This window comes from Mustela putorius, unplaced genomic scaffold (assembly GCF_011764305.1).
Source record: "Mustela putorius furo isolate JIRA1106 unplaced genomic scaffold, ASM1176430v1.1 tig00000129_pilon_pilon_pilon, whole genome shotgun sequence".
NCBI lineage: Eukaryota > Metazoa > Chordata > Mammalia > Carnivora > Mustelidae > Mustela > Mustela putorius.
The window spans coordinates 42880511-42894973 of NW_025421290.1; the positions used below are offsets into that span (position 1 = coordinate 42880511).

Below are 14463 nucleotides of genomic sequence, written 5' to 3' on the forward strand. Positions count from 1 at the left end.
ATTCAGTCTGGAATTGATATTTGGACCTATTTATAACAATGGTTTCTTTTTTTGTAACTAATGGATCCTAGTGGTTTACTGATTCTTACAGATCTCACACTGAAATACTTGGCCCAGGATTCAGATGTAATGGATTGTGGTCTTTCTCCATACCCGTTTCCTTTAGGAAGTCCTTAGAGTATAATCCTAACCAGGTGTGTTTTGCTCTTTTCCCCTGTGGCTGTGGAAATGCCATCAGGTTGGTGGATACTGGGATAAATCCTGCAGCACCGTGACTCAGTTGAAGGAAGGGCTCAACCGAATCCTCTGCCTGATCCCCTACAATGTGATCAGTCAGTCTGTGTGGGAGTGTATTATGCCGGAGTGGCTAGAAGCCATCAGAACAGAAGTCCCAGATAACCAGTTAAAAGAATTCAGGGAAGTATTAAGGTGGGTAAGTAGTTTAATGAAGTCACCATAATTATAATGATGTCTAACATTTATTGAGCATGTAATGTGTGCCAGGCATGGTATTAAGCATCTCATGTAATCTTGTTTATTTTTTAATAGACTTGTAGAGAAATTTGAAGATGCAAAACAAAGCAGTTGCTATCAGTTGGGCTGAGATGACTTGGAATTGTTCAGAAAAGATTTTGTTCTGTGGAATAATAGATACACCATATTGTTTGCTTATTTTTAAATATAATTATGATTTGGATAAAGTGGGGAAAATGCAAAGGGAAAATGTTCTTAGATGCTGGGGAGCAACTCTAATTCCTTAGAAATGCAGTTCCTTCTGTTGAGCCTAGGATGAGTACAAACACTAATGTTAACAACCATATGAATTCTTCATACCAGTTCTAATGACATAAACTATTATAGTAAAATGAAACATGATATTACCATTCAGAACACAGACCAATCAGAAGTGTTTGGGTCCCCCAGGTAAGGTATAGTTAAAAATGCAGTGGGAGGCCCTCATCCATGCCCATTGGTCATTTACTTCTGTTGGCTCTGCTTTCCAGCAAAATGTTTGACATTGAGCTCTGTCCTCTACCTTTTTCATTGGAAGAAATGTTTGGCTTTATTAGTTGCCGGTTCACAGGATACCCTTCCTCTGTTCAGGAACAAGCTTTATTGTGGCTTCATGTAAGTAGATGATACTTTTCATCATTTGGGGCAATAGTTCTTAGCCTGGAAATTTGAGATCCCTGGGTAGAGGAGCGGGAAATTATTGCAAAGAGTCCATAAATTCACATGTTTGCTGAGGACTGTCTATAGACTAATAACTCATAGCACAGATGAATACCTAGATTTCAAATATATGTGGCTGTAGTTATGGTTAACAAAATACTGATTTATGCAATACCGTTACTGAATTCATAATAGCTTTGGTCCTTATGTGTTTTTCCATCAATAGATTTAGAGGTACCATAGCTATCTTGTGGGCGTTCTAATAAATAATTTCATATTAAATATGTCCTTTACTTGGAAAGGTTGACAGCTACCGACTTAGGGAGGCATTCCTGCTGCTCCCCCAAGCTTGGAATACTTTTCTCTCTGGTCTGCATTTGTAATCCAGCTTATCCTTAAAGCCCAACTCAAAAATGGTCTCATCGATGAAGTCTGCTGCTGTTTCACACCCCCATTTTCCCTTCAGAATTCATTATTCCTTCCCCCCCAGTATTCACATAGGCTCTTTGTGCAAACGTTATTCTGCCTAATATTCAGTTTGTTTTTGTCTCTTCCCCTGATTGCAGATGCCTGGAGGATAGGAACCAGGCAGGCCTTTTCATGTTTGAATTCATGCCTCCCTGCACCCTCTCCTCTCAGCATCTGGCACATGCCTCGTATTTATTTAGTGCTTGTTCCTAAACATTTATTAAATAGAGTCGAGTGCACAACAAGAAGTGGGGGCAGTTTCCAAATAGGAGGTTAGAGTCAGTGTTTAGATTAGCCATGGGTGCTGTTACATTGCTGAATCACAGACAGGTATGATACCAAGAGCTTTTCAGGTCATGCGGATACCTTTCTGGTTCTACATTGAGGAATGGCATCTTTCATAACTGATAAAGAGCAAAGGAACCCCCCCCCTTTTTTTAAGTCACCTTTTGGACACTTTTCATGCCCTGGTAGATCTCAATAAGATAATTTCTCATTTTAGGAAAGCCAGTCCTTCCACAGATGGCTGGGTGTTGTCACTCAGTCAGCCGCACTTTAGGCTGAGTTTTGTAGGGGTGAGTGCACAGGGCCGTCACCCTCTAGCCTCACCATGATGAGGTGTGTTTTAAAGGGCTTTCCCAGAGTGCTGGTTTGAAGACAGGGTGCTGCGGCTGAAGGTTTTAAACCACTGGTCTAACCTTTTGGGGAATAGTGTGAACAGAATAGTGATTGGCGTTAGCTCATTTGTTAATTTACTGTGGAAACATTTATAGACTTCCTCTGTGCCAGGCACTGTAATTGGCACTGTGATGAAAGTGGGATAAGAAATGGTCCTTTCTTCATACTTCCTTTCTTCAGGGAGCTCACACTGGGAGAGATGGTATCAAACAACCAAATATGATGAAAAACGACAATTGCTCTAATAAATGTGTATACAGAGTTCTATCCAAGGAAGCAGAGAAGAGGGGTGGATTAGTTCTGCCTTAAGGAAGAAGGCATCGACTTCCAAAAACTCATTACAGAAAGAGAGTTGCTAGATTTTGGCAAGATACATGAGCTGATGAGATGGGGCAGTCAGGTCCAAGGGGCGTATGGACTGGAGGAGGACTGCATGCAAGTTCCACTACTCCAGAAGGAAGGTGGTGAACTAAGCCACTATTCTATGGGAAGGAGGAGACAGTGTCAAGAGATACTTTTAAGTTTTAATAGAAATAACATGGCGATTATGGGATGTGGAGAGTGGGGAAGCTGGCAGGTTCAATAATAACTTTGATTTTTTAGTATGAAAAATTGAGGGTTGCTGTGCTGGTGGAATGTGCATAAGGCTGAATATCCTCATGTTCAGTCGTTCGCTTTGGGAAAAAATGGTAAATGCAGTTTACTTTGAGTTTTAAAGTTTATATTTTTTGGGGGGGGGATATATGCCTTTTTTCCACAGGTCTTATCAGAGTTAGACATCATGGTTCCACTTCAACTATTGATAAGTATGTTTTCTGATGGAGTTAATTCTGTTAAAGAACTGGCAAATCAAAGAAAATCAAGAGTCAGTGAACTGGCAGGGAACCTTGCAGCTCGAAGGGTAATTATTGCCACAATTGTTCTTGTCTTATTTGTTAAGATTTTGTCAATTCTACTGGCTCCAAAAGTAGCATCAAAATAAACTTCTCTGAAAATGCTCTTTCATCCCATCTCACTCTGTTAATCTTTTCAATACATTAAATCATAGAAATCATTGTTTAAGATATGTTTCATATAATCATGGTCAATAAATTATTGAGTTTTTCTCCTGCTCATACTTGTTAGCTATCTCTTACCCTTGATAAAAGCAAAAAGAGTTAGCTTGGAGGTATTATTCCTTTTTTTTTTTTCCTTTTGGTCTCCTGATGAACAACAATTCTTTACCAGCTGTTTGGCAGATGAGTGCTTCACTTTGGGGATGAGAAGTTGGGATGTTTTGTTCTATCATGTTTTGAGAAGATGTGATTGTCTGATGGGGACTGTGAGTGATGTTGTCACTGTGGACCCATTGAGCCCATTTTTTTTTTTTTTTGGACCCTTTAGTACCTTTGTGAATGAGAAAAGTCAACATAGTCTGGGCTAAAGTGTAGGAAAACTATTGGGACTGTTTGTTATGTTGGAACAGCACCTCAGAGAGCTTCTGTTGATGTGTTGATATTCCCAAATAAGCATCAGTTCTGGCCAGGTTCACTGTCATGGGATGGTAAGCAGGTACTATGCTCAACTTGCCCTTATCAGCCTCCCCATACCATTTTCCCACTATCATTCCTACCTGATGTTTAGGGATTAGGAAATAAGTCAAAGTCATGGGATCATAGTTTGCATCCAGTGCTTTCTTTTTATTTTAATCATTACTTTTTTTTCTCATCTGCCTCATAGGAACCAGCTGGCAAACATTTATATTTTGTTTCTTTTTTCCGTAATCTTTAGTTGACTAGTTGGTGTCTTCTACTGGGCAATGTGTTCACAAGAACGGTGTGAGGCATTTGGAGAAGAACTCATTATCCTCATTTTATCAATACTTAACCTGAGGTTGAGTGGGCTGAAGTGATTTGCCCTAGATAACACTGTCAATATCCAGGTATTCTGGTTCTTGATGGGGTACTCTTTTTTTATTTTTTATTTTTTTTACTCAAATATGGTACTCAGGGAACTTGCTAGTTGTTAAAGAGATTTTTTTTTTTAAGATTTTATTTATTTACTTGAGAGAGAGAGAGTACATGAGAGGGGAGAAGGTCAGAGGGAGAAGCAGACTCCCCACTGAGCAGGGAGCCTGATGCGGGACTCGATCCCAGGACTCCAGGATCATGACCTGAGCTGAAGGCAGTCGCCCAACCAACTGGGCCAACCAGGCTCCCCTAAAGAGATTTTTAAGAGGGAACATTTCAGAGGGATATATAGTACAGATATGTCAGTAATTATCCTGCTACAGAACTTATCCCAGATGGTTCAAATGAAAGACTTTCATGTAGATTCTGCTTAATCTTCCCCATAACTCTATAGAGTTATGGGGAAGATTAAGGGAGCAGTAAGGGTTGGTGAGGCACCTAGATGCCAGTAACAGCTCAGTGGGAAGCTGTTAGAGCCCCAGGATGGAGGGGACAAGGAAAAGAGTTCCTAGATTCCATTAAGAGCTGAAATGTTAAGGAAAGAGAGGCTGGAAGAATGATGGAGAGACTGCCAAGACTGTAGCATCAAAGTAGGAAGGGGGTGGACATATACCTCCACCCCTCTCCCCTTCAGCTGCAGGGCTTCTACTGGTGCCCCCAATGATTGAACCTAACTAGAAACCAGCTAGCAAGAAAGCCAGGAGATACTCTGACCTTGGCATCCTTGGGCATAGAGCAGGGCAGAGGAAGGCAGTGAGGGGCTTGAAATAGGCAAATGGACAATAACCAGTACAACAGGTTTGACATCTACTGTTTACCCATGGTAGTTTAATAATTCTATTATCCAGATGCCATTCTTCTTTAACCAATCACATTAAACAGATTTTATGCTTATGATTCTAAAACTGATCTTGTAATACTTTTGTAAGGTCTTGTTTTTCAGGTTATGGTTTTAGGTAGTTTAGTTTAATTGGAAATGTGGATGGGATGAACAATATAATGGTAAAGACAGCTACCTTTATTCTTCAAGGTGCTGATATTTCATTCACCTGACCATTAGCCACAAAGTTTGGATGATTTTGTTTCATTTTTTTTTTTAATAGACATGAGCCCTCATGTCAGTGATTTTATTTCTTATTTTTATATTTTGAGAAGATCTATACTGTTTGGAAGTACTAATGTTATTGACTAAGGTAGGAAATCAGTGTGACAGCTGAAAATACCTTCCACAAGATCCCAGATATTTTATGTAGCCCTTTTGGCTTCTGTGAGTTCCTTTACACGTGTTGATGTTCTTTCTTCTAGGTGAGTGTTGCCTCTGATCCGGGCCGGCGAGTTCAGCACAATATGCTGAGTCCATTTCATAGCCCTTTCCAGAGTCCATTTCGGAGTCCTATGCGTAGTCCATTTCGTAGCCCTTTCAAGAATTTTGGACACCCAGGAGGAAGGACTATTGACTTTGATTGTGAAGATGATGAAATGAATCTAAATTGTTTCATCCTCATGTTTGATCTTCTCCTGAAGCAGGTAGCTGAAGCATGAGCTTCCTTTAGTTCTGCGGTGAAGAATAAGGGAACGCATTGTACAGTGATTCTTGCTATGTATTGGACTCTTACTTATGAAATGATGCAACATCACTCAAGACATTCTGAAACTCCTTTCGGGATTCCCAAGGGAGTCTGAAAAACACTGTATGAATATCTGCAATGATGTTGACATATGAGAATGGATGTGAATTTTAGAAACACTCTAGTATCATTAGAATTGATTCTATTGAACAAATTCGGTGAACCGAGTGATGCTATTGTTGGGAAAGGAAAGGTGCAGCTCTGTAGTGATGGGCTGATTTAAATATATTGCATAAATTGATTTTTGAAGGTAATTTCAGAAGAAACATATAAAAGTCTTTGATCAGGAGGACATTTCTTCTTAATTTTTTGTTCTGAAATAATTTCAGGCTGATGAAAGTGTTAGAAACGTACAGGGAATTCCCAAATACGCCTCCCCCAGATTGTCCAGATATTAACATTTATTATATTTCTTTCTCTCTCTCTATCTGTATATGTATGTATGAGTTGTAGAAATTTTAAAATAAACACTTGAAGGTAAGTTGCAGAGGTGATGCCCCCTTGTCCTCAAACACTTCAGTATGTATTTCCTGAAGAATAAGGACATTTTCATATATAACCAAGTACAAAATCAGGATATCAAAGTCTAGAAATTAATATTGTTGTAATACTATTATCTGTTATCTGACCCACAGAAATTAATCATTTTTTAAATTGACATAATAATTAAATCTTTATAGTAAAAGAAAAAGATGTTTTTAATCTAGGAAACAATCCAGCATCACTCATTGCAAGTATTTGTCCTGTCTCCTTAGTCTTCTTTCATCCAGACAGTTCTTAAGTCTTTGTTCATCCTTCATGTTCTTGACATTTTTGAAGACTGCAGTCCAGTTATTTTTTAGAATGTCTCTCAATTTGAGTTTGTCTGATATCACGAATCTATTTGGGTTAAACATTTTTTGGCAGTAACGCCACTGGTGTGATGTTATATCCTTTCCAGTGCATCATATCCGGAGGCACATGGCACAATAATGTTGCCTTACTAGTGGTGATAACTTGGTTAAGGTGATTTCTCTACTCCAAAATCACTACTTTTCCCTTTGTAATTAGTAAGTAACTGACAGGCTGAGATTTCCTTTTCTCATCAGACTTTTACCTACTAGTTTTAGCATCCAGGGATGATTCATGCCTGGATCAATCATAGTGATCCTGGTTAACAAAATGATAATTTTTAAATTTCATTATCTTTTATTAGCTGGCATTCTACCGAAGAAATAGTTTCCCTTCTCTCCCATTTCTGTATTTATTTGTTCATCTTCTTATACTTGCATGTACTCATGAATTCTTATTTTATTCAATGAGTTAAAATCTACTATTATGATTACTTGTATTTTGATGCTCATATTGTCCCATATTTGACTAGTGGGAGTTCCTTCCTTTTTTCTTTTGACATATTCCTCATCATTCTTTGAACACTTCCTTAATATCTAGCATGATAAGATGTTCCAGGCTCATTTTATATTTTCCTAGCCCCAACCTTGAAATCAGCCATTTCTCCAAGGACCCCTGGTTCCTCTTAGTGGATAATGGATAATGGTATTTAGAAACCAAGATCTGGACACTAGGTGAGGAGCAGCATTTTTTAAATGTGTAAAATCTCACAAAATGATAAGTTAAAAAAAAAAATCTCTCTTTTAAATGTCCTGTATGATTTTAAAATTAATTCCCACTGTTTGTCTTATATTTATATTCTTTTTAAAAAAATCTGTGGAAAATAATATATACTCATGGTCTAAAATCCTTATTACCCTTAAATAACTTAATATAATTGTCAGATAGTAAAAATTATCCCCAGTTAATATACTAATGGAATATTGGACAAAGAACCAAATTCCTTCTTTTCTCTTTTCTCTTTCCTTTCCCTTTCTTTCTTTCTTTCTTTTCTTTTCTTTCTTTCTTTCTTTTTTTTTTTTTTTTTTGCCTTCATTTTGATGTTTTTCAGATGGAGTTACAAGATGATGGGATCACAATGGGTTTAGAGCACAGCTTATCAAAGGACATCATTTCCATTATAAACAATGTCTTCCAAGCCCCCTGGGGGGGCTCCCACACCTGCCAGAAAGATGAAAAAGCAATTGAGTGTAACTTATGCCAGTCTAGTATTCTCTGCTATCAGCTTGCTTGTGAACTCCTGGAGAGACTAGCTCCTAAAGAAGAAAGCCGGCTTGTGGTAAGAAGTCAGAGAAATGAGAGGACTCATATCTGACCGTGGTAATGACGGTAGTAGCTGGTATAATGGGGTCTTCCTCCAGTGTCCTTGTAGGCTCCATGCTGGGCTCTATGTGAGACTGTTAAAAAGAAAGCTTTCCTGTTCCTTCTACCAACTAATTCTCCCGGGAAGGGATATGAGCTGGAGCTACATTATCCAGAATTCTGGAGTCTTGAGTTACAGTTGTTGTGCATCCATTCATATAATTTTTGTAAATAGGAAGCATTACTGGTATTCTTAAAATAACTTTTATTACAAAGTTCAGATAGCAGTAAATACTACAAAATATACATGTCAAATATCAAGTAAGTAGATAGGAAACAGATCAGGAATTCCTGGGTAACCCCAGTTTATAAAACCCATTGACTTCACCAACTACCAGTAAAGGCTTCATTTTATTTTCTGTTTTTCAAGAAAATGGTTTCAGTAGAGAACAACTAATATATACCACACATTAGCTACTCCATATGTTCGTTATTTCCTGCTTAGCCAGTTTTCATTTAAGGCACATACACATATCACCAAAATACCCTCATGCCATCAAAAGGAGGTGAACCTGAATTATTTGGGCCAGCGTTTGTTATCTTCTCTGTTTCTTCCTTTCACCTAATTTTTATCTAAGTAGAAAGTGACTTTTTTTTTTCTTCAAGATTTTATTTATTTGAGAGAGAGAGAGAGCATGACCAGGGGCAGAAGGGCAGAGGGAGAGAGAGACGCAGACGCCTGCTGAGTGCAGAGCTCAATGCCGGACTCCATCCCAGGACTTGGAGATCATGACCTGAGCCAAAGTTAGCTGCTTAACTGACTGAACCACCCTTTTCTACCCCTAAGTAGAAAGTGACTTCTTAAAAATGTTTTTTATGAGGTATAACATACATGCAGTAGAGTGTTTCTTCATTTTTAAATACCTTTCTGCCTACTAAACTTGTTTGTCCTCTGTGTTGCAAAATAACCTCCCTGGACTTTGGTCTTTCAGCGTTGTCATTGGGTAACCTCAGTACAAAACAGTCCTGGTCCTAGCGACCTAAAGTAAAATCAAGACGCTTACGCATCTAATCAGGGAGATGTTTAAATAAATGAAAAACCATTAGCGTGATAAGGGTGACAGGAGAGGTCTGAACAAGGGAACTATGGGGGCAGAGGAAGGACAGCAGATCCAGCTTGGAGGTGTGATGGGGAGGAAAGAGAGCTCCTGGGCTCATATTTGCAGGAGTGGAGTTAATGAAATGAAGGCAGTGGGGTAGAAGGACTTTTGAGACCCAGAAAACTCTTTGTGTAAGTGATCCAGAGGAAAGCAGGGAATGAGACACTCAGGAAACCTCAAGCCGTTGAGTGTTGTCGCGCAGTGAGTGAGTGAGAGGGAGTGACAGTCGGGTCCAGTAAGACGGACTTGGTCTTATTTCCCCTTCATTAAGGGCTCTGTCTGCCAGACTCAGAAGTTTGGGTTTTGTCTTGGTGAATGGGGGAATCCGGAAGGATTTAAGCAGGGTGCGGATACAATGTGATGAATTAGAGAAAAGAGAGTTTGGGGACACCCGGGGACAGGTGTCTAGTCAAGGAGCCTAGTGTGGTCACTCAGGATGGAGATGCGAAGTCTGAATGAAAGCAATGGTGGTGGCGATCAGAGCAGAGGCAGGCCTGGCGGGTTTTTAGGCAAGAGGGTCAGCAGCGTCTGGTGTTTAGCTGGTGTTGAGGTATGGGAAAGTGGAGGGCAAACCCCTGTTTTCTGGCATGGGAGCTGATAACATTGTTATGTATAGAAGAGTATTAGAGCAGCAGAGGTGGGTATGATGCAGGCACAGTCAGACATAGCAGGTTGAGATGCCTTTTAGATATCCAGGTGGGGGTTGTCCTGCCCTGTCAGGTATGTGGATCTGGTTTTTTGGAGGAAGGTCAGGAGTAGGTAAATGTTTGGAGTCGCCCACATATTGTGCTGGGATGTGTGGAATGAGAAGAGAAATGCTAGCCATGGCTAGCGTTCTGGGAAGGACCAGCTCTTAAGAGGGAAAACAGGGGAACTGAAGACTTAGAAATAAATTGAGAGGAGGCCAGAGACACGGGAAACAATGAGAAAGAGCAAGGACTCCAAAACTAAGGAAGAAGGCAGTTTAGAAAAGGAAGGAGTAGCCGATCATGTCAAGAGGAGAGAGGAAAGATACAGGACTGAAATGTGCCCAGGGAATCCCAAGAGGGAGGGTCGCCTGTGCCCTTGGGGATGGCAGTAACCATGGGTTCCCATAGCCTGTGGTTTCAGCTGAGGATGCGGCTGTGTCAGGTGCAGACTTCTGGTTCAGGGAGGGCATGAGAGGGTAAAGAGATGGAGGCAGAGGCCCTGACCCCGTCCTGTCCCTGGAGGGCTTTCTGTTTTGTGTCTGTCTTCCCAGAACCATCCTGGGAAACAGGGAGGAGTAAGCATAAGTATAGAGAAACCGCGCCATGAAACCATTCTCCCGTGCACATGATGCTTTGTCATGCACTTGTCACGGGCTGAGAATAACACATTTGGAAGCTGAAGGATTCCGTTTTCCTCTCCCAAGTGTTTATGGGAGAGATGCTCATCAGTAAAAGAGGGCTATTTCGTAGAACATTCCAAACTTCTGGGTGTCCACTGTGCGGGTCAGCCTTCTTTGCTCTTCAGTCCTCTTCCTGGGACAAGTGGGCGACAATGGGGCAGAGGGGCTAGCAGGAGGCCTGAGCTCAAGATGGGCGACACCAGTCCCTGCCATTTGAGAGGATGATTCCAGACCCACGGGTTATCAGCAGGGAACACTTTACTGTAGCAAACTGCGTGAAGTTCGCTTTACAATGTGATTTTGTGCCTTGCTCATGGGTGACCTAGGGAAAGGGTCAGGCTGAGCAAAACTGGGAATTTGGCGGAGATATTCTCCAGGGCCCTCGCAGACCCCGTGTCCCTCGGGTGCTCCATCAGTCTTGAGCCGGCTGTCAAAGAATTCTTGAAAAAAACATGTACTGGTTAAATTGTTAGCTAATAGAGTATGATTTTTGAGGAGGATATTTGAAGTGGGACTTGAAGGAAAGAAAAAGCCTGGAATTGGAACTTAAGTAGAGATGGATATTTTAAGCGGCAGCTGTAACTAGTGCTCTCTCTCTCTCTTTTAATCTTCCCAATTTCACCTATTTCTGCAGCCGGTTTTATACATATGTATTGTATCTGACATGTAGTGTCTGTAAATACATCATGCATACTATAGTCACGTGGTGCAATCCATCTCCAGAACTTTGTCATCTTGCAAAACTGAAATTCTGTACTCACTAAACAAGAACCTCCTGTTTCCACACCTCCATTCTACTTTCTGCATCTTTGAATTTGACTACTGTAGACCCGTCATTTATCTGGAATCATGCAATAATTGTCCTTTTTAGGGCAGGCTTGTTTTACTTAGCACTGTGTCCCAAAGGGTCCCTCACATAGCAGTCAGACTTCCTTCCTTTGTAAGGCTGACTAATGTTTCACTGCGTGTATGTAACACAGTTTGTCTCTCTGTTCATGTGTCAACAGACACCTGGCTTGCCATACCTAACTCACTTTAAAGCATACATTACAGCGATTTCTGGCTCCTAAAAACTTGACGTATTCGGACAACCAGTGTGTCTATCTTTTTTTTTTTTTTTTTTTTAAGATTTTATTTATTTATTTATTTGACAGAGTTCATAAGTAGGCAGAGAGGCAGGCAGAGAGAGGGGGAAAAGCAGGCTCCCTGTTGAGCAGAGAGTCCGATGTGGGGCTCTATCCCAGGACCCTGACATCATGACCTGAGCCAAAGGCAGAGGCAACCCACTGAGCCACCCAGGTGCCCCATCAGTGTGTGTATCCTAATATATTACTGTGAACCCTGTATTACTCCCTGCTAGTTAAGTACTGGTACTGAACAAAATGTGCATGGATTAGAATCACTTGGTACATGGGACATGATCATAGGGAAGGCAGGCCTAGGGCGATGTAATGTTTTTGAGATTTTTCCATATCTCTTTCAAGGGAATGAAAATGTTTTAGTGACAGCTGATCCAAAGTCCCTGTAATTATTATGGAAGTGAGCTCACATTTCTTCTGAGGCAGGTGCCTTTGTCCTTCAGGGCTCAGCACAGGGCTGGGACACAGCAGGCACTCAGCAGATCTTTGTGGAGCTGAGCAGAACCATTGACATCCCCAGCAGGCTGCTCACCTGTCTGCTTGTCCTGTTTGTTCCAGGAGCCCACAGACAGCCTTGAGGATAGCCTCCTTTCTTCCAGACCAGAGTTTATTATAGGCCCTGAAGGTGAGGAGGAGGAGAATCCAGCAACCAGGCATGGGGAGAACCCAGGCGATTGCACCGAGCCCACGGAACATGCTGGTAGGTGAACTCTGGCCTATGTCAGTTAGCATGATATTGTTGTTCAGAACCCTGGTGTTTTTTAGATTACTGTCGACTTGGGCAAGTTCAAGTTTGGCTTCTCAAGTGGAGACTGGTGCAAATGACCCATTTCCCAGGATGTTACTTCTAGCAGAGCAGAGGTCACTGAGCTGCTTTCTGGCAGCACGTGCTTCTTATCAGCAGAACCCACCATGTGAGCAGCACCTTCTGCTTAAAGTGTAGCAGGTTCTTGTGGAGAAGTTGCCATGAACCAGGCTGGACGACTGAGCAGAGGGTGCCTGCACTCTGGATGGCCACTTAGGGCGTTTGGCCAAGGCAGAGTGTTTTGGGATAGAGCCGAAGGAGCTTGACCTCATGCAGCTTCTGTCCCTAGGGGCTCTACCTGGTCTCTGGACAGGCTCACACTGTCTAGCAGAATGTTTTGTGCTCTGAGGCTGGTTGGCTTTGCGCAGAGCTAGAGGAAGGATGGCCTCTTTCTGGTTTGCTTGCAGGCTATGTGTGGCCTAATTAGGGGCTGCAGAATGGCAGGCAGGCTGGGAATCCTACTCTAGCTTTTCATAGTCTGAAGGAGTTTGGGGAATTTCATATGTGAGCCCATGTGCCTTTGGGGAAGCTTGATTTCTAGATCTGCACTGTGGCAATTTGGGAATTTGTACAGGACCTGGCATAAACATGACTCATTTTTTATCTTCCTGCTTCCATTATCTTGAACCAGGTAGCTCACCCCCAGAACCAAAGTTTGGGAATTCTGGGCTTTCCGTCATTCCTTCAGCGAGCATCGAACAGTGACTCTGGGCTGCATTACAGCCCTGGGTCTGAGTAAGACATTAGTCTCATTAGTTTGAAATGCTTGGTCAGAACTAACTGCTTCTGTGTTAGTTGTGCACATGACCAGCTGAGTGTGAATATCTTGGATCACTCTGTTTAGAACCGCGGAAAACTAAAAATGGAAAATACCCCTGAGATGACCTACTTCATTGGTTCTCAGCATGTCCTTGGAGTTGTGCAACCTCTGTGTTGTTTCCTTTGGACCTTCCTTATTTGGGGTGGTGAAGGGTGGGGAGACAGGGGCAAGTCCTGACCAACAGCCCCGGCTGCCCGCCCTCTTCACCCCGAGTGTGCTCACCTGCTCTATTTCATACGTTGGAGTTCTAAGTGAGTTTTTTTTTTAACCCAAATCACCCATAGAATAAAGCTTGGAAACCTGTTGATCTAATTCAGCCGTCTCACTTTGCACATGAGGAAAAGACATCCCAGGTGGGTTAAACGTGCCCTGGTGGTGCAGCTTGTAGCCCTCCTTCCTGATTTACGCTTTAGGCTTATGTGTGGCCCCAGGCTGTAATGGAACATCGGGACCGTCTGAGGAGTTGAAACAGAATGAATGAGCTCCACCACCCACCCCCAGTTCTGTGTGGAGCTGGGGCAGAGATCTGGGAACTGGAACTCCAAATACTGAACAACTAGTTGGTGGCAGGATTGAGACTTGAAGCCGGGTGTCCTGGATAACTTGGAATTAATGCCTTTCTGAGACCCGGGCCTAGGGCTTGTTTCAGTCAGGCATTAATGCCTAAAGGAAGCAAGGATGTCACTTAGGATCCAATAACCTGTACTCTTTGTATATAAATATATTTTTTAAACCCACGATGGCACACAAATCACTTAACCGCTCCTTTTATTTATTCAGAGCGTTTTATATGAACAGTGGTTAAAATAAAGCAATTTTTTGTATGAATGACTCTTCTCCTTGCTTAAACATCTGCTCTGTTCATCTCCCTCAAACACGACTTCAGCCTGTGGTCTATTTTCCTGCCTTTTTTCCCTGCTGTGTTGCAGGTCACAGTTATAAATTGTCTCTGCCTTAATCTTCCTCCAAGACCAGCGTTCCCTGCTGCTCTGAGCCCAGTCCCGCTTCTGCTCTGTGGGCCTCCAGGCCGTGGTCTTGAGCTCCTCTGTCAGAGCAAACGTGTTCGATCAACATGTGTTCT

General features: G+C 41.9%; 1 protein-coding gene across 7 annotated transcripts in view; it reads left to right on the plus strand.

Moving 5' to 3' along the window:
• The window catches only part of UNC79 (unc-79 homolog, NALCN channel complex subunit), a 237087-nt gene that overhangs the window by 115712 nt on the left and 106912 nt on the right, over window positions 1-14463 (plus strand). For all 7 annotated transcript variants that reach the window (XM_045073073.1, XM_045073079.1, XM_045073063.1 and 4 more), the window contains exons 15-20: window positions 239-429; window positions 1005-1128; window positions 3080-3220; window positions 5574-5795; window positions 7839-8066; window positions 12316-12457. In XM_045073073.1, coding sequence (XP_044929008.1) covers window positions 239-429; window positions 1005-1128; window positions 3080-3220; window positions 5574-5795; window positions 7839-8066; window positions 12316-12457 — 1048 coding nt within the window. The remainder of the gene's footprint in view (window positions 1-238; window positions 430-1004; window positions 1129-3079; window positions 3221-5573; window positions 5796-7838; window positions 8067-12315; window positions 12458-14463) is intronic.